This window comes from Lepisma saccharinum, chromosome 4 (genome assembly GCF_977018435.1).
Source record: "Lepisma saccharinum chromosome 4, izLepSacc3.1, whole genome shotgun sequence".
NCBI lineage: Eukaryota > Metazoa > Arthropoda > Insecta > Zygentoma > Lepismatidae > Lepisma > Lepisma saccharinum.
The window spans coordinates 105,960,741-105,984,404 of NC_139232.1; the positions used below are offsets into that span (position 1 = coordinate 105,960,741).

General features: G+C 38.2%; 1 protein-coding gene across 1 annotated transcript in view; it reads right to left on the reverse strand.

Moving 5' to 3' along the window:
* Positions 1-23,664, reverse strand: part of LOC145986707 (scavenger receptor class B member 1-like) — a 75,947-nt gene extending 52,283 nt beyond the window's left edge. The window contains exon 1 of the mRNA XM_083121028.1: positions 23,420-23,664. Within this exon, the coding sequence (XP_082977154.1) occupies positions 23,420-23,570 (151 nt within the window). The 5' untranslated portion in view covers positions 23,571-23,664. The remainder of the gene's footprint in view (positions 1-23,419) is intronic.

Consider the following 23,664-nt stretch of genomic DNA (forward strand, 5'->3'; position numbering starts at 1 on the left):
GGTGTCCCACTTCCCCCTTCCGGACGTCCACGATTCAATATCTGCGGACTAGGGAGGGGGAGTATGTAAAGATGATTTTTCGCGTAGCAGAGACCACAGAAATGTCGCAGGAAATCAAATAGTTTTGCTTGGAAATAGTAAATTCTTATGTTTACATAAATCTGATTAATTTGTAATAATTCTTTTCCTGGCCAATTAGCATAATCAGGAAAACAGTTGCAATACAGTTTCTATACATTTCCTTTCCTGTACTACACATTAGTATTGAACAACAATAGAAATTATTTCAGTATTGTCGCTTCAATTTCCTATTTGCCTTAGCGCACAATAACGGAAACATTTTCAATCTACTTTAGCCCACAGTAATGCAAATGCTCCAATGTTGACGCCTCATTATCGCGTCGAAGTGGCAACGATTAGGGGGTAGAGGGGAATAGTTGACCCCCAGTTTTCGCCAATTTTGCCTCCGCACTATGCTTGCACCCCGGGTTTGGAACGCAATTGCCGCCACTGTCGCGTCGTATGCTAAACACACAACAATAGCGATGGTTCAATTTCCTCCTCTACGCCTTAGCAAACAACAATTAGTATTCTTCCAATACATGCATCTACTTCCTTCTGTTGCCACAGCACATGTTTCCAATAAGAGGCATCAATTCCTTTTGCATCGATGGAACATTACGAACCATTAAATTTCAGAGAAAAAATATTGTGCAAATTCCACAACAGTAGTTGACCTTGTGCATCCACAAGTTAAAAACCGTCTGCGAGAAGTGCTCAGGGTGCAGTGTAACCATCATGACCTTCTGGAATAATACCAGAAGACTGTTTCTCCATACTCCAAGGTTAGAGGTGGGTAAATACACTAATTGTGCCACTATCGGAAAGTGCTAAGGGCAGGGAATTGAAAACAAGTTCCATGCGGATCTGCTGTTAGTGTGAACAAAGTTGGGAACATCATTACCTTTCAATAGAGATCATATGCTAAACGCCTTGTAATCAAGGGGTCCCGGGTTCGATACCCGGCGGAGGTACATAGTGGTTCGAATCCTACTTTAAACTGTAGGTCCAGTCCCGATTAGCCTTTCTGTGCGTAAAGTGGACTTAAAAACAAACTTTTGAGGACACATTTTTTTTAACGCAACTGTTCGAATTATTTGAGGCTACTTAACTATGAATCATGTCCTGACATTTTCTTACCCTCGGCATCTGATGAAAGTTGAATAATTGCAGAAAGGTTATCACAGCACGCTACAACGTCAGGGGTGCCGGGTTCAAATCCCGGTCTGGACATTGATGTTCTTTTTGAGTGTCCCTTAATCAATTTCATCATATCACTCATCCTCATGTGTGCGATTAGCAGGAAAGCGGCAGAAAAGCGAAATAAAACAAATGAAATCAATCGGCCGAAGCTGGAATTGCGCCCTTAATTTGCCACGTGTTAGTTTTCCAGATGTTGATCAAGACGAGACTTAGCCGATTGTCGTTGACGTCTCGAAATGTAATGAATAAGCATATACTATACAGCCTGCCACTGGACACATTTGCCCATCTGTAGAAGTCATTAAAAGCCTATAACTTTTTAAAGTAAAGTTTCTCTGACAACAATGGATATTATTCCAACATAAGCTTCAATTTCCTCTTGTTTGCTTTGCCACATAACGGAAATCCTTCCAATGCAGACTTCAATCTCTTCTTGTCGCAACAGCAAAACCAATAACGGAAATGCTTGAATACTTCCAATGTAAAGTCGTCCACTTGTTTTGCATCGATGGAACATTAAGAGTCATTAAATCTGAGGGAAGTAAGAGTACTGTGCAAGTTCCACAACAACAGTTGACTTTGAGCATGTTTCTTGATTAACAAAATCGATTTTTTTTCTGGATGTAAGCAATAAGGCTTCAGAGAGTCACAACTGACACTATTACAATCATGATAAACATTTTTTTAAATCTTGCATATAAGTAATCCGGTAGGTTTCAGCTTAGTGTGTTTGAATGAGCAGCACAGTAAAATAAATTTGTATTAGGAGTGTTTTTCAAATATAATATCAAAGGGTGAAAAGGAAGTCTCGGACACACTTTGGTTCTCGTCAGGCACGTATTAGAAATTTATTTCGGGGGGGTCCGAACCCAGTGTCTCAGAAATAACTATGATAATAATAATAGTAATAAATAATATAAACATTTAAATTAAAGTAATTATATTACATTTAGATAATAATTAATAAATATTAAATTAATATTGTATTGCTATTATTACATTAATAGGTAAAAAACCAAGAATAGATATATCTAGCGTGTAGTTTTAAGACCGCTAAAATTTGTATTAAAGCAACTGCTCTGGCAAGGAAATTAATGTCAAATAGATAAAGAATTGAATATTTATTAAATAACAAGAAAGAATGTTAGATTCAGAAAAATGAAGTTTCAGATTAATAACTTTGGTGCTGTCGGAAATAAATAAACCTCGATTATACAGCAAATGGCAAACAAGTATATTTTCATTATTTAATGTTAGTACTTGGTAAGTCTTTCGGGGGGGGTCCGGAACCTTGGCCTTCGCCCCTAAATACGTCCTTGACAGTGCGGTAGGATAGTTTAGTGTCAAGCGACTTCTAATAAAATAATTATGTTGTTGTTATGCAACAAAAGATTTACTGTATTAAGTCAGTTTTTGTTGAGACACACACACTTCAAATTAATGTTAAATAAATTAATTATAAGAATTAAATATTTACTGCCTTCAAATAAATTTAAACAAATAACACATTTTCATTATTTCATTTTTGTATTTGTAAAGTCTTTCGGGGGATCCGGACCCCTGGAGCCCCCTAAATACGTCCTTGGTTCTCGTCTCAAGCTTGAATTGCCAGAAGAGACCGAGATTCGTCTCGTCTCCGCAGCATCTCAACTAACTGCAGGCTTTTATCCAATTTACATGAATGACGTAATGACTTAATTTTAAATATGATCTGCAGTCAGCACTCTTATCATTATTAACTTTCTTGGTAAAATGAAACTAGAGGAAGAACCTATTGTCACACTGAGCAGAGGTTAATGATTCTACATGGTGGACCATATGTCAGTTGACAAAAACATTTATGTCGTCTGACATCTGAGCCACTCTCAATTTTCAGTCTCACTGGTTCGGGTTCGAAGGAAGTTTTTCTTTTCCGGTGATATTAGAAGGGAACTACTTTTCCCAGGAAGTATCCTTCCGATTAACCTTTAGCCTTACCTACTCATCACCACAACACGCACAGACATCAGCATATCCGCAAAGATAAGTACTGTAGTTCCTAATCAATGTTCATCCACGGGTGAGTTTCAACGAACAGGCATGAGCATAGCTCGAGAAAGGGGGAGGAAGACTGGTCACGTACACTTTCACACGACGATCTGTCCGATACGCCAAAATCTGAGCAACGGCACCGCAAGGAAAGGTGAAATCAGGAGGTCAAGAAGGTCACGCTGTCCGTAGGCTAAGACGAAAGCATGTAATAAGGCGTATAAACACTATAACAACGGACTCTCCTTCGATTTTCCACTTTCCATCTCGCTAGCAAAAGCAGTAATACACAAGCACATTCGGAAAATAAGAATCCTGCTATTTTTTTATTAACATTTTGCAATTATTGTCGCTTCCCAGCGCTTGGGCCAAACTACCTGACATATACGTCGAAGATAGAACTTTCTTTTGTTGGTTGCGCAAGAAGAATCGACGATAGAGTATCCTGTTTCTGGATTGCACGCAGACATATACTGGCTAACCAAGACACATTTGGTTTCATGTTTACTTTGTACACGGTTAGGTTAATCACTACGGCATTTACGGTTTAAAATGATCAAATTGATTTCGGAAATTCTCGTTGACCAAAAAAACTATACCCTGTAGCAATATCCTGACTTTACATTACATTTAGGTTCTGGCATTACGCGAGCAGAAATTATGCAAAGAAAATCGGAATGTTAAGAAAAAAAATTTAAAAAATGAAAAATGAAATGAATTTAGCAAATACAGAAGTGACAAATGGTAATGATTAGGGAGCGGAAGTTGATGACCTAAAAATATAGGAATATGACCTATAGAATGTCCTAAAAATGAAAAAATTACCATTTAATTTGTTAGTTTCAGGTTAATAATTGAAATTAAAAGGAAATTAAACAAAATGCAATCTTGCTTTATTTAAAAAAAAAATTTAAAAAAGCACCAAATGATACGTACCACATGCACATTCAATTAATATATGCAACGAGGATTTCCAATGGAAACAACCGAATAATTTTAAAACAATTTAATGAAAAAGTCGTATACACTAAATTAATTGGTGTAAAATGCATTAATTTTCCAGTTTTCCCCAGACGGAAAAACTGGCCGTTTCCCCCGACAACAAAAACTGTCACCAGTTCAGCATTTCTTTTGCTTGTAAATTGCAATCCTGCGAGACATATATAGGCATATATTCACATTGGTGAAAAGACTCAAGAATATTACCAAAATGAAATAAGTGACAAAATATGACGAAACAATACACCGAATATTGCGAAAAATGACTGAAAAACGACGGAAAAATACCGAAAATGGGGAAAAATGACCTAAAACCTGAAAATTTGCAACAAAATGCAAAAAAAATGGACATTAAAATTACAATTTTTGGCTCTAGACGAAGTGTAATATTGTGTATATTTAGTGGGCATCGTGTCAGAGATGTCAGAAAAAAGATGGCATTTCATCAAATTCCGCTCCCTAGTAATGATACTGCCCCTTAATAGACAAACGAGAGAAGTGTTGCTACTTCAGTGAGTCTTTGATAAAATATACCCGGAATGATACAAAACCAAAGTTAACGAATAAAGTTGCTATATTTGTATTAACCTTCTCTGCTCTGCGGCTTCCGAAGTTGACAATTTAAACTTTGTCAACATATGTACGTTAAAAGTAAATATGACATCAAATTGATGGTGTAACTTGTAAGATACAACATTGTTTAGTCCCGATTTAATTTTTTTTATTTTGCGTCGCTTTTCTACCATTTTCGGCTAATAGCGACGATGAGTAATAATATGATGAAATTAAGAGGCACTCGCAAAGAACACCCATGCCCAGTTCGGGATTCGAACCTGGAGTCAAAGCGGGCTGTGATAACCACTGAGTCACAGATGTAATCTTGTGATATACAATGACCTTTACTATCCTTAAACTTTGCTTGCAAATTTTATATTATACACATATATCCAAATACACTAGTGTCCAAAATTAAAGCAACAAATAGAAATCCTTTCCTAGTGTGATTTTTTTGTTGATAAATTTGTCAAGTTTAACCTGTTGCTATCGTGAATTTTTTTGTTGATAGATCCTGCCAGGGGTTCCCACAGGGGGATTTATGGCGCAGGTTGCGGCATCGAGATTTTTTGGGGGGATTTTTTCCCTTCAAATAATATAAAATTCAACATTTATATCTTTTTCAAAATATATGTAAAAATTTTACACCTTAAATGCACCACATTTAATCCATTACATGAAGAAATGAAACTGTTTAGGGCATTATCGAAATGGTGGAGATATCGAACTAGTACATATTAGGCCTTATAATTGACTCGTGGGTTCTGAGGGGGATTCTGATTTAAACTTTGGGGGGACCGTATCCAACTCTAGGTCTTACATTATGGTTAGGACTTTAGTTAGAGGGGGATTGAGCATTAAATTGAAGAGGATATCCAATTCTTGTGTATTACTATTGTCTTAGACTATTGCGGATATTCTGGTGTGGAGACTGAGAATTAACTTTTTGGAGGAGGCAATATCCACTCTTCAATATCAACAGTAAGTCTAAAATTGGCTTGGAAATTTTGGTGGTAGGATTGAGTAATAAATTTAAAGGGGGAGATAGAAAGTTCTTGATAAAGTGTTACACAGTAGATTGTCAAGGGATTTCTGTAGTGGAGAGAGAATTCGAACATTACATTTTGGAGACTGTATTTAGCGATAAGGCATCCACACGTTTTCGACCCCGAATGTGCCAAAGGAAAAGCTGGAAAGGGAAAAGACTAAATATCTCGGGATCTTAAGAAAGTATTGACACCCTATTAAATTAATATTCTTCAAAGCCTGCAAAGAAATGGATGTAAAAATTTTCTTGCTCGCTTCGCTTGCAGTAGCTTCTTGCTACGATGTTTATTTCGAGCTTTAATGAGATGAATATGAAGTTTTTATACTAAATATGCATTAGAAGACAAGCGATATTCTCGCTTGATTTGGTGTTTTAAGTGAGCTTCATGCACTCCAAGGCTGATCGGGACTGAACCTACAGTTTAAAGTGGGATCCACGCGATATTCTCTATTATGAAAGATTTTAGGGGTGGTCTTGAGTGATGGGCACCTCTTTTAAGAGAGGAGGGGCAGATCAATTATGTTCAGTAAATCTAAGAAAAAAGTTACTTTCGGTAGACACGCTGTCGTAATTAAATATTTTGTGGGGATTACGATATGGTTTCAGGGCGCAAATGATATAATTTGGGGGAAACGCACGACATGATTTTGGGGGGTATGCGCCATTGGCCTTGGGGGGAATGGGCACCCCTGAATCCTGGCACATTAAGGTTAGTTTATTTTCTATCATAAACCAGTTGTCTATGACATCATAAATATTACTATCACCTGATGGTATTATGTGGTCAAATGGACACACGGGAAAGAATTTCAGTTTGTTGCTTTAATTTTGGACATTAGTATAGTTAAAAATGTGAAGTTCATTGTTAATATTCATTAATATAATTACTTCAATGTTTATATTACGAGTAAAGTAATAAAAAAATGTAGATACACAATGTCACCGGTAAATATTCTTGAATTTGTTCAACTTTTTTATCCCATTTCCTCTGACGGCTGTAATAGTCAAAAGTTTTGGCCCATGTTCCTAGCTTATTTTAAACAGCAGCAACTCGATATGGAAGAATTGCTGGACAATTTGCAGGGAAAGCTTGCGAAGTGGTGAAATTTTCGGTTACGACGCTCGATGATAAATGTGAGGCGATTTCAACAGTGGACGAAGCCGCATCTTCAGCCATTGAGACGCGCTTTCAGAATTACGTATACGCACAAATGCGTAATGTAACCTAACATGCTGCTCTTGTCGGGTTACGCAATGTAATGTTCCCTGTGATCGCTGCCCTGAAGAAAACGTCGCTACAATGCGGAAAACAAGAATTCCGATTTTAGGTCAAGTCTAAAATTTTTTCGCGATTCCATCACTTTCGTTTTTCTCTCTGGCCTCCATGTGTCCCGAATAATATCGAGCTCACGGCTACTGATCTGTCTGCTGGTGTTTCGGGATCCCGGGTTCGAATCCTCACCGTGATGAACAATTCGAATGGATATACCTGGTTTTCTGAGAGTCTAATTAACCGGGAAGGTTGTTACTTGACGGTCAATCATTGAACAATAGTGCCAGGATGTCCGATTCCACAGAAACAAAATTCCCTGACTTTTCCAGGTTTTCCATACAAAGGACCAAACTTATGCATACCAAATCATTTGAGCAATTAGCATATAGAAATACGCCTGGAAACAGGCCACTATAATTTAGCTAAATACACACATCCAAGTTTTATGTATTAACCCCCAAAAAATGCCACAAGAAAGTGGTAAATACCATAACTTATTGTTCAAAACACGATAGCTTTTCCTACAGTTATTGAATAAAATGTCCAACCATTGTTAAAACCCAGTATATGGAACAACAAATTTAGAAGTTATTTGTAGTCACTTTCTTTGTTCAAAAACCTACTTCTACTGCAACATTGATTTTTTCTAGAAAAGTTGTAACTTCGACTTTTCTAGAATTTCAAGATTGGTAGACAATTCTATGCACAGACACAAATACAGAAATAATCTAAGTTTTAAGGGTCGGTTGGCCGTTTGATCGACTCTAGCGAAGCTGTGTTCGAAATTTCACGTTTCGAAAAACCGCTACGATATTCCAAAATTTGAGAAATTACATCTGCTTAGGAATTCCTTCTAGAAAATTCTTTGTGTGGCTTGAGCCGCCCCCCGTGGCGGAGTAGTTAGCACATCGCGCTATGACGGCAGAAATCCCAAGTTCGAATCACGGCATGGGTATTTGCGAGTGTCCATTCATTATATCATCACTCATCCCCATCTTCGCGAAATAGCCAAAAGTGGAACAAAAACCGATGTAAAATAAAGCAAGTCAATGATTGAATGAACCAATCAATCGTATGGTTTAAGTTTGCTGTCGACCAGATAGATATTCGTAACAATTTAATAGGCACCAAACTATTGGGAATATCTAAACAACAGAGTAGCAAACACGAAAATTCAAGTGCTCTAGAAGAAATTGTAAGCAAATTAAATGTTTCAGTTTTTGGTATAAAGGAGAAGAAATTTCGAAAAGTGATTCGCTGCCAAAATACGAGTCTTAAAACTAAGAATCCTTCTCTATTAGCATCATTGCATACTTCAGTGGAGTGTGAGTTTATACCACATTACATCAACAGACAGTTTATTCCCGTCTTGGAAGAGAAACGCCTGGAATTGTCCAACCAACGAGCGGCAGACCTAAAAGTGAAACTACCTGCCATTAGCAAATTCCGTGGGGTGTAGTTACAAGCATGCGTGTAAAAAAAAAAACTAGTCATACAAGGTGGTCATTCTTCTTCCAAGTGAAGGTCAACTTTATACCACCTTGGCCAAATTCCAAGACGAAACAGTTTCCTATTTTTTACGCACGACGATTCGACAATACTTTCAAACAGTAAATGCAGAGTTGTGCAGCTAAGCTTGCAACTATCCTAAAATAATTAAATACGAGTATGTAGATCTCATTTCAAACAGCTACTAAGATTTGAAACTCTTCAACTACACTTTATTAACTATATATTCAGTAACTATGAGTATCATATACATTTAAGTTTCAATTTAGATACACATTTTTTAAGTATACATTAATATTGGTAAAATCAAGGCTCTCAAATGGAATTGAAAACTAGAAATTAAAGGAAGTCTGAACACATTATTTTGACACTTCTACATTGAATTAACATAATAAAATGTGTATACTCACGTCTTTTATTTTGTTTAAACTACTTTAACTACGGTTAACTAAAAAATATATTAGGCTAAAGATTATATTTTTAAATAAATAAATACTATAACTTTTACGTAAGTTGCCAATGATACAGACATATTAGGCTTTGAAGAACATCATCAACTCCTGTTCAAATAAAGTGGCACATTTTATAAGGTTGGACAGTTGAAGTATGTGTGCAACAGCAGAGTAAATTAAATGTGAATAAAATAACATGTGGTTTCAGGTAAACAAACACATTCCGTTATAGAAAAGAAAATTGAAAACGTGGCATATGGTGCAAGTAAAACAAAATATAAGATTTTCAAATATGCAAATTTCATAAAAGAAATTCCTCCACGGAGCAAACATATGTGAACATTAAGTTAAGAAAACCAAAGCAATTGCCACAAAGCACTGCAATATCTCTACGAACTTTATAGTGTTACGTCACAGTTAAAACTAGAGGTTACCGCCTTGTATTAAATGTTTGCGGTGTTTGGTTCGGTTATCAGCCGGTAAATCAACAAGGTCCCCGCGAATTAGCTCTTGCAAAGAGTTATGTGAAAGCCAACCACCAGCTATGAATAAGCAATTTTTCTTACGTTCATTTTGGAATATTGCCTCGGGAAATGTGTTTTAAAAGTAACTTTGTTGCAATTTTTCTGTTTTTCTTTTCGGTTATTTTACATACTTAAAATTCAAAATTACTGAAATTGTATTCCAAACAAGGTAATACATAAAACTCATGTTCAAACTATTTAAATAAAAAAATGTTATATGTACACGATAAGTCATGAAGTGAAAATATTATTTTGCATGAAATAATTAATTCAATGCAGCGTCAAAGTTCAATCAAAAGTAGCCTAAACAAAAGTGGAATTATGGTACAGAATATGTGATAGTAAAATAATCGTTTGATATTGAAGACCCAAATTTTATAATTGCCTATAATGAACGTCACACCAGTGGCACATCCTAAATTAAAAGAAATAATTTAGAAACTCATTAACCTCCCATAATTCATGGTTCAATTCAATATTATGCCTATTTCTCTTAAGTAATAATACGAAATATAAATTAATTGTTTATTAATATGTAATAATGCTTATATTGTGATTATATAGGACACCTGTAGTTCAGACTGAGGAACAAAAATATTTGATTTTCCAAGTCCTCTGAAAAATTTTGGATATGGGTCCTGCGTATATTGTATGCCCCAGGCCCCTCCTCGCTCCACTTACTGGAAATTAATAGACCCGTGTAAATCAGCCATTAGTAAAAATAAGCAAGCTTCTACGGACTTGGCAGTCAGGTTCTTTTGGTCTTTGCATTGGCGGAATTCTCTTTCCAGCGTCGAGTCACGGTACGAGGCATGTCTACGTCAAGGAGTTACCTGACACACATGTTTAGTTCACGTGTACTTCAGGTATTGTGCCTGAGTTTCCAATGGGGAAAGAACCTTGATAATTTTAGCAACAAACACGTGGAAGTCCGCGAACAAAGAACAAAAATGCTGGCAACGTCCGGAGAATTGAAAGCAGTTGTGCAAAGGTTAAAGGTACTACCTGGTTCAACCGATTCACATAAAATGGCCGATTTGAAACTTTTTTGGCGAGTCATGTTTGGACATTGAGCTTTGGGTGAATGGAAAGGTGAAACTTATAGTTGAAGTCCTAATACGAACGCCACTTTACTTCAAAGAAAGTTCCCAAAGATCAGTTTCTCTGACAAGCATATGTCAAGTCTACGTGGAGCCCAGTATATCCTCCCATCAAACCTTTCCCACCAATAGCATTCGTTTTAGGAACTGACAGTACTTGTCAAAGTCCACGTGGAGCAGAGGCGTCTCCTGAACGCATGCGGTGTATGCTGCGCATGTGTCAATTGTGTGAAAAAGGACAGTTTGCTCTGCGACGACATTATGAGCATTTCTACATTCTAATTTCTTCATATAGGAGAATTATTTTACACGAGAGCTCGCAACTAAGATTATATTACATTTCTTGGATCTCAAGTGACGCATGCGTCATTCTGGGAAAATAATTATTACTTTCTTTCACTTCAGAAAGCTATCTTCCTTTAAAGTACGTAGATTTCCCTACGAACTGAGAGGTAAAATTATTTGAGCTTCTCCAATGACCTTGAAAGAATTTGGGAGGTTCTCCAGAACCAACCGAACTGGTGGAAATAGCCACTACGTTACGAAACCAATTAACGTCATCAATGCAGTCAGTCCTCTGCCGTATGACGTAACTGACGTCAGATAATTGTTGCGTAATTATTATAGGGTGAAAATTGTTAATTGCGACTAACAAGTATTTCGCTGGAAACAAAAGACTTGCAATTAAATTGCAATCGTTTTGTCCAGAGAACATCACGAATATCACTTGTCTTGAGCAAAAAGGTCCAAAAGAATGCACAAATAGCAATTTATCTGCATCCGTGTAGAATATTATGAAACCTTGAGTTGCAGAATTTTTTGAGTAGAAAATGACTGCAAATATACTCTGAATTTTCAATTTTGCTTTGGATATGTTTATTTTACTTCGACGCTATTCTTCCACTTTTGGCAAATCACAAAGATGAGGATGAGTGATGATATTGATGAAACTGATGAAGGGACACTCAAAGAACACCCATGCCCAGGCCGCGATTCGAATCTGGAACCCCTGGCGGGTCTATTCTCTCTTGAATAAGGGTTAGCGTGCTGTCCTCTGAGTACAGGGGATCTTGCTATGAGTTACCAGGATGGTTCTGAGTCTTTGAGTGTATTGTTATCGTCTTTAGTACTGTCTTCCACTCTCCCCCTCTATCTTCCCTACCGTCCGTCTCCCACTATCTTCCCTACCGCCCGTCTCCCACTATCTTCCCTACCGCCCGTCTCCAACTATCTTCCCTACCATCCGTCTCCCACTACCTTCCCTACCGTCCGTCTCCCACTACCTTCCCTACCGTCCGTCTCCCACTACCTTCCCTACCGTCCGTCTCCCACTACCTTCCCTACCGTCCGTCTCCCACTATCTTCCCTACTGTCTGCCTCACTTTGTTTCTTCCCTACTGTGTCTCTCCCTTTTTCTCTGTCTGCCTTAGTGTGTGTGCCCCAGTGTGTATGTGTTTGTTTGTCCATGTGTCGGATAAGAGATTAATTTCTGAGAGTAAGTATCGTATGAAACACGCCGCATGCATAATAGTTCGTTTAACATTACTTTCAAATATAACATCGATTCACAACGTGAGTCAACAGAGTGCCGTAAGACGTTGACGGATTAGAAAGTTTAGCATTCGCCTTCGTGTGCCGTGAATTCATTATTAATATTTCAAAGCTAAGTAGCTGCCAGGTACACTGGAAGAACGGCGATGTCATGAAACAACAATCGTGTCTTTAGCTGATCTTGACCTTAGATTCACATGAACTTCTTAAGTCTTGAATTACATCACACTCTCGAACCCAGGCGCACGCTAGAACATGTTGGGGCAGTTCAGTGAAGTTGTAATTATAAAAAATTCTAACCTGTGGAATTGGGACAACTTTTTTTGTCTGTTATGAAACATTTCATTGATGAGAAAACATAAGTATGTAGGTCATACTGATTGAATTGAAACTTAAAAGACTCAATTGTCTTTACTTCCCATGATTATGTAAGCAAATTGTATCTCGGTATTAATTTATTAGAAAAGCTGTCTTCTATGTAGCAAAACAGAGTATGAACGTGATCGGACAAGCTTCTATATAAAAACCAAACGTGACCTAGACAATATTTCCCACATTTACAGCCCAAACAAGTTTCGAAAATGTGCAGTATTTACAACAATTTTATACTATGTAAGAACTTACATTGTATAGTCAATGACACTTCTGGGTTGTAACAATCCCATTGAAAGTTAATGGCATGGTTAACCAGAAGTGTCACTGACTGTACATAATGAGCGAGAGTATATTTGCTAAATTTATTGTCAAACTATTGCAGTTCAACACTGAAAATTTCAGAAGGAAACAAATTTTATTATGTATGTATTAAAATAAACTAAAGTTCCACGTGCACATTGCACCGTGACCCGAAACACATACAGCTGTGGATGTTGAGGTAGGGCCCTATACATTCTCGATCTCTGACATTGTTGGAGATGGTACGATCAGCATCACGCTCCGTCCGCCTCTACACTCCAGGGTTGCCCCAGGTACCCATTTGAGGTTGTGTGTACCCCAAAGCTACTTTATGCAGAGACAAAGGCGGAAAAATTCCGGCCGTAGATCGCCAATCCCGGGAATCGAACTCGTTCTCCCGCGTGGCAGTCAGACGTCTTATCGACTTCTGTCCTTTAAAGAAAATCCCTAATTGACAGTTTTCCCCACCTCAACATAGTATCAATTTAAATCGTTTTTGTACTTTTTCGTTCAGGACTTCAGGGCAGACAAACACCTACATCCATGTCTTGCCCGGGAATCAAACCCGGGACCTCTGTGCAGTAGCGCACTGCTAACCACTCCGACACGGGGTCGATATCATTATGTAGTGAAACTTGAAAATACAAGTAATGTATAACCTTATGTACAGGGTTGTGTGACAAATGTAGATGCCCTTACATGTAAACCTGATAAGTTAATAATGATTCTTATAAGTGCAATTTACGACAAAACATATTGTAATAATATTTCAGGTGTCGATGGAATATCCGGAAGTCGAACACAGGACTACTATACACGTGGTTTCACGTATCATCATCATCGTCATCAGATGAAAATTGGGCGTGTGAGAAGCTTAATACAGAAGCTGTTAACACTATCCAGTGTTAACAAGGTTTGGGTAATTGTTAAACTGGTATTAGGCATAATTGTGGAATAGGCAATGTTGAACAATGCAACGAACAGCAAATGGTACATCAATGTGCAAGGGGTCAACACGTGTGCTCTACCAAGCCCTACTGAACGCTCGGTGCAGTGGCCCCACATCTTGGGACGCAAAGATGAATGGAATCTTGACAAGGTCACGTCCAACTGTGATGCCGACAGAATCTTAATCAAGGTGCCGACGGAAAGAAATGACTCTCGATGTTCTGCAGCCTTAAAACAGTTCGGGGAAACAATAGGAATCCGTTGCACATGTCTCTATGCGTTGGTGATTGTGTCAAAATTGTCTTGGCTGTTGATACACTGCTGAGCAGTAGCAGAGGGCCTCCTTCCACTCTAGACATCTGAAAAGACGATCACCTCCTACTAACATCTACTTCTTTCTTTCTCCCCTCTTTCTTCCCTTCTCATTCTCTCCTTCCCTTCTCTCTCTCTCTCTCCTTTTTCTTCCCTTCTCTCTCTCTCTCCCTTTTCTTCCCTTCTCTCTCTCTCTCCCTTTTCTTCCCTTCCCCCTCTCTCTCTCCTTGTTCTTCCTTTCTCTCTCTCCTTTTTCTTCCTCTCTCTCTCTCTCCTTTTTCTTCCTCTCTCTCTCTCTCCTTTTTCTTCTAAGCGATTAATCTTTACCAAGAGACTAAAAATTTTAATTAATTCCTCTACTTTGGAGTCTAAAAGCACAAACATCCATTTGGCATTGAAATTAAGCAATTAAAATATCCAATTAACAAAGTGTATGGTGATTCCTCTTATGGACCTTGTAAATGAGAACTGAAGAAAATCTTACTCCTAGACAATGTCGTTAATATGATATTATGCTGTAGGAACGATCGATATAGTTCGTTGTTATGCATATTTTAGTCAAAACTGTGTTACTTCTGCTTGAATTTGCCTGTAACTCCTCCTTATGCAAGTATAGGTTAATTGGGACTGGACTTACAGTTTAAAGAGGGATTCGAACCACTGTGCCTCCATCGGGTATCGAACCCGGAACCCTCTTATTACGAGGCGACGACGTTACCACAGCGCCATTTTGGACACCCTCCAAAGTTACTTCCGTTTTGCACTTAGGCTACTACACATCCGAAAGCTATGGAAGGGATAAGATGACCGTAACTGAGTCTTGCTTATTTAATGTCACTCTTGTTCAATCGCGACGTTGATGATGAATAGTGGTTATGCGAAATTGATAGACCGCAAATGGAAAAAAACTAGTGTTGCCCACGAGATGAGACTTTGGTCTGTCTCGTCTCTCGCATGTAAAATATTCGTTTATCCAATCTCGTGAGCAAAACTATGCATCTGACACAAAAACTACAGTGTCACATCTAAATAGAACACTATGCTGTATGTTACAGAATAGCAAGTGTTAGTTACCTAAATTTTAAGTAGAATGTATAATCACGGCAAGGCTTCGCAATAATTAGAAGTTTAACAAATCCATTCCAGTTTAAGTCTTCAAGCACTGTATGGCGATATTGGATAAGAAAATAAACTTTGGAAGGCAGAAAGTATCAAAATGCAAGAGATTAGAGCTTGTTTCCACTCTAAATTCTAGTTTCGATCGTACAGCAGCGCGCCAAACAATAATTGTGAGATAAATTGCCCATCATTAACTTCGCATATTGGCTCCGCCGTTGTTAACTTTTGTTTTCCTTAAGTTGCTCGAGACCGAACGATAGAAAACCTGTTTCAGACGAACGAGAGGGAAAGTGGATTCAGGAGGGAAGCACAGAAAAGTCTTTCTGTACGGGAACTGGAGTAAAATCATCACATTTCGTTGTGGATTCTATCTACAGTGAGAACCGTTGGGGTCTGCAAACATATGCACGAGCAGCTGTTAATCGTCCAACGGTGGGAAAATCCGCAAACGTTTTGCAACCAAGGATTCGTAAATACGCACAAGTATTTTGCATCGAAATACGCACCATCTGGACAAAATATAAACACTGGAACAAAATGAAAACAAAACTATAGTGTTGTTTTAAACAGCACTATCTGGGGTTTTTCCCCCCGAGTTCCAAATAATCGTGTAAAACTAATAAGAATTTTTATTTAGGTCAGCGAGCTATTATTCGCGATCCTGAGATTGGTGATGATGAATTGTTGAACGCATCTCCGAGGTACGCGCTCGAAGAGTGCGTTACGCAACACGCAATCGTCGTGAACTGGGAAGGTAGACCAGACCGCCTGGAGCCGTTATGTAAACAATGCAGTGGGTGGGTAGGAGGAAAGCGCTTTCGTGTTTTTCGGGCTTTCTAAAATCCGCGCAAACTGGTCATCGCTCCAGCTGCTTGATTCAAGCTCTACCTTAGGAAACAGATTAAAGAACAGCCGCTCTCCGTGACGGAATGGTTAGCACAGCGCGCTACGACGCCAGGGTTCCCGAGTTCAAATCCTGGCATGGGTGTTATGTGTGTGTCCGTTCATCAATTTCATCATATCATCCCTCATCGTCGCGATAAGCCAAACTTTGAAAAAAATCGACACTAAATCGAGAAAGTTTTGAGAGGTAACTAGAAAGAGGTGAAAAATCAGAAAACACAAGGAGGCAAAAGAGAACAGAGGAAGGGAAGAGAAGTGACAAAAAGGAGAAGCAGGAGCGAAAGGAATAGGAAATAGACGCAGAATGAGAGACAAAGGGAAAGGTGTAGAGAGAGAGTCTGGCAGAGACAGAATTGAACAGAGATTGAGAAAAGGCAGTCAGACAGAGACAATGAAGGAAAACACATAAGGGACAGTGAAAAAGAAAAGGAGAGGACACACATTGTGATAGTGGGAGTTAAAAGCCAGGCAGGGAAATTAAGATAATGCCAGAGGAGATAAGACAAAGAATAATAAGAAACAAAGAGGAAAACTAGGAGTTTGAGAGAGAGAAAGAGAGATTAGACGGAACAATCTGCTGATGCAAGTCTATGTCTATGGGCGTCGCAAGAAAATTTTTAACGGGAAAGGTGGTCAGGCACAGGCAAAACTAATTCTATGAACAATAGTAATGATCATTACAACTATTATACACTGATAGATTTAAATCAATTTAACCCTAATTATTTATTACTGTTATTATTATATCCTTGGGGAGACGATTCTACTCAATCCACCAGATGGGTGAACCAGCACAACTGCTTTCATTATATATTTTTTTACATTAGTGTACTGATACGTATGTTCTGTTATTCAATTTTGTTATTAAATTTTACACACACTGTTCAAGAAAAAGTTTTAAAAGTTTTGGAAAATATTACTCACATTTTACTAATTTTTGTAATTTTTAAATTTGTGGAACCATTTATTCTTAGCATTAAATGGTATAATATGAAAATATAACCAGTTTTCTTGTACTTTACAATCTAATGCAGTTTTGATTATTCTGTTCCAATAGTTTCTAATCAACTGGACATTGTTATTGACAATAAAACTAAACTTTTTGCTCTTTTTGTAACTTAATGAACCATACAAATTTCTATGATTACGTCAGCACCCAGACAACCAAAATTAGCATGTGGGTCGTACCGTTCATTGCAGAGTACCGTTAAACGCAAAAATACAGAGTCACGATGACTCAAAGCGTCTCAATTCAGAATATATCGCAGACTGAGGACAAACGAAAGGGAATTGCATAAGTGATAAAGAGTCATTACACTCGCAACAAAAATACAAGGAAGCGACCTTGATGTTACCTAAGTGAGCTGCATCGCTTTCAAGCAGCATAAACCCTTCGCTCTTCTTTTCCTGCTCAGTTTGCTCGCTGTCGCACGTGCGGACAAGTGTTTGCAATCCTGTAACACGATCTTCACATTGAAAATGCCTTTGTCACTCGAAGCAGACTTCGCTTCCAAGATGCTTTCTCCAGCAGACAAGAAATCCGAAACACTTTCTCTAATTGGACATCTACGACCAACCTAAACATTGCATAGCTGTATATTTTTGCAACGTTAATTATATATACTCTGAAGGAAAGAAGACCACGGCAACCAATCAGTGACGTAATGACAAAGTCATCACTTATATGAACTTGAACATATGCGACACAAACGCCTTGATCTTGAGTTGAAATGGGTTTTTCGACCCAGTTTATGTAAGTCTTTATTGTATATGTAACATCAGATTGATTTTTTGTTTGGATTTTTCTTATTTCTGCCACTTTTGACAAAATCGCGACGAAAAGGATGAGTGATATGATGAAATTGAAGGGATACGCACACTTATTCCCAGACCGGGATTCGAACCCGGAACCTCTGGTGCGATAACCACTCCGAATCATAGTTGAGTTTTCAAGTCCACTTTATACACATAAAAGCTAATCTGGACTGGACCTACAGTTTAAAGTTGGATCCGAACCACTATGTGCCTCCACCGGGTAACGAACCCAGGATACCTTGATTACAAGGCGACGACGTTACCACTAAGCCATCAGGGAGGCCCAGCAATATAGTGAATAGCCGGACCCCATGGCTGAGTGGTTAGCACATCGCGCTGCGACGTCAGGGGTCCCGGGTTCGAATCCCGCTCGGGCATGGTTGTTTGTAAAATGTCCATTCATCAATTTCATCATTTCATCACTCATCCCCATCTTCGCAAATTAGCCAAGAGGCACAAACTGTGAAGTAAAATAAAACAAATCAATCAATATAGTGAACAGGAAGATTAAATCTAGTGATCATACTATTGATGGGGTTAGTTAATTTGGTGAAAAGAGGGTACTTGAGTATGATACAGACTACCTCAAACATCTCCGCTTTTGCTGAAGGTCAGGCGTTCAATTTAACGCCTTTTTTGCTTGTTTGTTAGGTTAGGTTTTGCATGTGGCGATCGGCGGTGGCTGCGTCTGGTGTCGACGCTTTCAATGAGCTTCTCTGTGATATAGCTGACTTTTTGGAATCACAATTAACAAAAGTATGAGTTATATATTGTAAACTTTCAAATACAGTGTTCCTATTATGTCCGTAAGTGTTTCTTTTGCTTTCCCAGAAAACAGACAGTTTGAAATCAGGTAGTCAGTATAATACTAAAGTACCGAAAAGAGTTCTGTACATGAACGCACATTTTGTTAATATTGCAACAGAAAGGAACTAATATTTGTCTATCCTAGAGATTCATATTGAAAGTCATTAAAGATAATCACTCCTTACACACTCATGGTTATGGATTAGGTAAGTTGACGAAGAAACTCACACCACAGGGAAATATCCAGGCCGAGTCTAACACTCGACAAACTCTGGTACAGAAGCGCCAGGATGAACGATAACAGTAATCAAACCCAGAGCCCCTGACTTACTACAGCCTTAGACTCATCACGTCAACGCCAGTCACCGAGCGCTTTGAGGCCTTATCCTACACCCGAAAGTTCCGGGTGCGAGTCCCGGCTGCGATACTCCAATGAATCTTCCTTGCTTAGCGTATCGATTGGGCAGAGATGTACTGAGTGGCAAAATACAAACAGACCAGACAAAGGATAGTGAATCGTAATCCAAAAAGAAAGTTATCTTAGTAAGTTAACCACCTCCATAAAGTTAAGAGATTTACGATTCTCTTAAGGTATGAAAATATGTCCTTGACCTTCATTTACAATAGCACACAACAATACTAACGTGATAAACATGAAAATACCTGCCCTGTTTACTGCGAAAATATTCCACTCTTGTAAATATATGTTCATGTAGGTTTCCGTCTTGTAATTGACAGGTATGAATTTGTACGAAAAACAACTTTTAAATCAAAGTTCACAGGGATTTAATTTTCGATTTTGATTAAGTTAATCGGAACGATCATGAATGGCGAGTTGACCTCGAAATCAAACACGATGAAACACTTGTCTTACTCCGGATCGTGTGCGTCGGGATGGGGCGGGGGGAGGGGGGTCGAACAGGTCCGTCGATTTGTAAATTGGCATCGTTCATTTTAAGTTACAAAAATATCAGAATGCTTAATTTTTATTGTTAATAATGGAAATAAAATTCAGTTAGTTATTATTCGAATAGAATAACGATAGCGAAAAATGTGTTACAGCTAAAAAAAATTGAGTGCAAAATAAAGAAACCAGTTTATGTTTTCATATTTGAAACAAAGAGCACAGTTCTCAAAATTTCAAAACAGTTTTATGCGAGAGGTCACACGACATAAACACTATGACTAAAATTTCTCCCCAACTTTTAAGCTTCTCTTGAACAAGTTGTGTGAAACATAATAAAATAGAGTAACTATGAATTTCAATGCACTAACTGTATGAAATGTTTAAAATAATAAGAAAATACTAGTGCTCATCTGGTAGATCGAATAGAAAAAGTTCCCTCAAGAATATAATAATAATTTTCAATAAAATTAGTTTATTTTAATGAGTTTTTAATAGTCATTCTATAATTATAATCATCAGCATAATTATTTTTTATTATTAAGTTTTATACCCCCCAAAAAATTTCTGGCGACGCCCATGTCCAAATTTCAAAGCTAGGGCCTCTGGTCAAAACTTGATATTCTATGTTACCTTTGATCAGTGCGTTGAAGTCTCAATATCTTTTCTCAACTTTGTTTTTTTTTCATCTAAAATATTGCTGTACGCCAAGGTAATCACAGAAATACATCGGATTAGTAGTGGTAATGAGGAATAAGGCTTCAGTTTAACCTACAGCACCAATACGTGTCCATAAAATTGACAAAATCAGTTAAAAACAGTTATCAAATATTTTGCGCAGCTAAGACGCTCATAAAATTTGAAGTTTTCGTTAAGAGATTGTTGTGAGGTGAATTTGTTACTTGTGCTTTGAAAACGAACCCGTGTTTCCAGTTTCCTCCAAACATACGAGCATCGCAAACAAGGTCTTGCAAGTTTATCGGAGAGTTGAAAGTTGGACTTCGACTGGAAGCTTATCACGGTGTTGTTTGGGCTGCATCTAATTTAAGCTTGTATGCGTGGAATGTACACAAACAGTAGTAGGGACTGTCTAGTGGCAAGGCTTTTGTAGCCTTATCTTTCTGAACTTTTCCTGTAGTACATCTCTCGTCAAAAATTTAAAATTCTTTCTACGATATCACGGCACACCGAAAGTTACAATGGTTGAATGGCTTATCAAATATATAAGTAACTGTTGTTGATGTGGATGTTTGCATAAACTTCGTTCTTTGTTATTGTTTCGCGCAAAGCATGACAAAGAATAATGTTTTCTTGCACGTAATTTGAACTTAATATTTGTAGCTTACAAGCAGTCTATTAAGAACTTATCAGGACAGTTCTTTGATGTTGTTCATCAATGGGTAAAAAAGGTAGATTTGTTAGTTTTTTTTGTATAATGGGTTAGGCCGTTGCAGTGAGGTCTTGTTATGTATTCTAGTACAAAGTGTTTGTGGCTGGATATTTAACGTAGCTTTTTTTGCCTCATTCGGTAATCGCGACGATGAGGATTCAATGATTATTAGATGAAAACTCGAAATATATCAATCGAGGTTCATGCTCCAAAAGTGTAATTGTGTCTAATCTGTTCAGTTGCAATTTTTAATTCATCACACGCACGGAACAATGCCCGATAATAGCGCCCTTCTATGTATTTTTGTATGTATTTTGACACACAAAAGTGCAGAAGCTTATGAACTTGGATGTATTACTGGTGTCAAAAATTAGACAAATTTGTGTAAATTTACGCAAAGGAACGTCTCTCTACTGGTAAAGATCCGATTCACAAACCTGAGTGGAACATTTCCAACTTTTCACCTGTCTGGACACTAAGACGACAGCATATGGCTATTCGAAAATGTCCATCCTCAATTATGTAATATGAATTCTATGCTTGTAGCTAAGATTTTACTACCCATCTCCTTGATATGTATACGATCGCGACGATGAGGAAGAACGGTGAAATATCTGACAAAGACCAATAAGAAATTACATGCTTACTTTGGGTTCCGACCGATAACTCTGCTACGAAGCACGTTACGCTACCCACTACACCACGGAGGCTGTTGCTCGGGGATGTAACTCTCGGGAGTGTCACTAAATGGCAAATTCCATACGTCATTGTCGGTTGAAGTTACTTTACGAATATTTTTATAGTGTCGAAGGCTACTGGGTTGTCTACAATAGCAATGTCAAGATTTGGTTCAGGTATTAGCATATATGAAACTAAGGTTAATGTACAACCACGTAATAAATTACACGAATCCTGACTGCCATTTGAGGTTTTCAAAAGAACCACGAACTGCATGAGCATGTTCGTGCATGCAATGAATCATCTTGAACAATTGCTTTGTTTTCGCTTTCATCACTGAATACTTTGGAGCATTCATAAATCAAGTCGTCCATAATATACGAGGTTTAAACGTCATTGTACTACGCAGTAGTTGCAGCTTCTTGAAAGAGTATTTTCGAAAATGTACTGATGCAAAAAAAAATTATGCAAAATTTAAATTTACAATATTTGTGTTTAAAGGAAGTAATTACAAATTGTAATCCAAAGACAGTGCCTTGCGAGTGTTTTTCCATTTGTGACGATAAGAATTGTTTGTGAACTGATCACAGAGTAAATGGGGCCTTACCCGTTGGTGTAGCGCTAATGTTGTAATCAAGGACTCCAGAGTCCGAATCCTGCCACAGTGGTTCGGACCCTAATTTAAACTGTAGGTCCACTTCCGATTACCCTATCTCAGTACAATGTGGACTTAAAAGCAAGCTTTTTGACATTGGGTAAATGTTAAGTAACATCCACGTTACATCGCATTGATTTAAATTTATATTTTTAGGGTTATTTAATTTAGCTTTTCTACATCTTTCGCGACGATGATGGTGAGTGATAAGGTCAGGTCGGGACCCGAATGCGGAACCATTCAACACGCTCGGCCTTTAGATTTTTTGGATCTGTAGTATGTGTACGTTGGGCACACGAATCTAAAAATGGACCTACATGCTGGGAATCTAACAGATACTCATTGATTACAAAGCACTGGGTTCGCATCTGAATACACCACTCACTTGAGTCGTCGTGGTTAGCTTTGCGGGAGAAATACGCGGCGGAAATAGAGCAACTAGACACCACGCTACGATTTGACAGCCGTCAAAGTATAAAGTCGATCAGGTTCACAATCGAACAAATACACATTCGCATACGGAACACGATTTGACCTTTCAAAATACGATTCTAGAAGCAATACACCTTGAGTACCACGCACGCACTAATTGATATATATGCGTATGTGAGTGTGTGCAGAAGACGGATGTCCTTGTTCCGCATACTTGCAAGGCGAACTTGTAAGACACTACTAATGTGTTTTTTCTTAAAAGTCCAGAACCTTATTCCAATGCCAACTGCTTTTGCGGCGGGTAAACAAGGTGTCTTGCACCCTTCTGCTGTTTACGACAACCACCACTATATCACATTATGGAAAGAAAGAACTTTTGTGTTAAGTTGCTGTCGCAGAATCCAAAAACTGGAAGAAAATTGGGCACCACACTTGTCACCACAACACAACCAGAAAGTTTATTAGAAGCCAATACTCACTTCTGTTCTTCTTCTGTTCGCCGCCGTCAGCTTTGTGCTTGCTGTAACTGCTGGCAATGTCTTTCAGAAACATCTTCTTGGCCACTTTTGCACATGCCTTGCAGTTTGGAAAGCTGCAGTAGCAGCTGAGCTTCGGCGCACACGTCTTCATATTGCCAAAGTCAGGAGAGGTCTGTCCGCACTGACACAGGTTCTGTGAGATTGTGAGGAAGGTCAGTCTGCAACCTCCAGTAGGTATCGCTGCT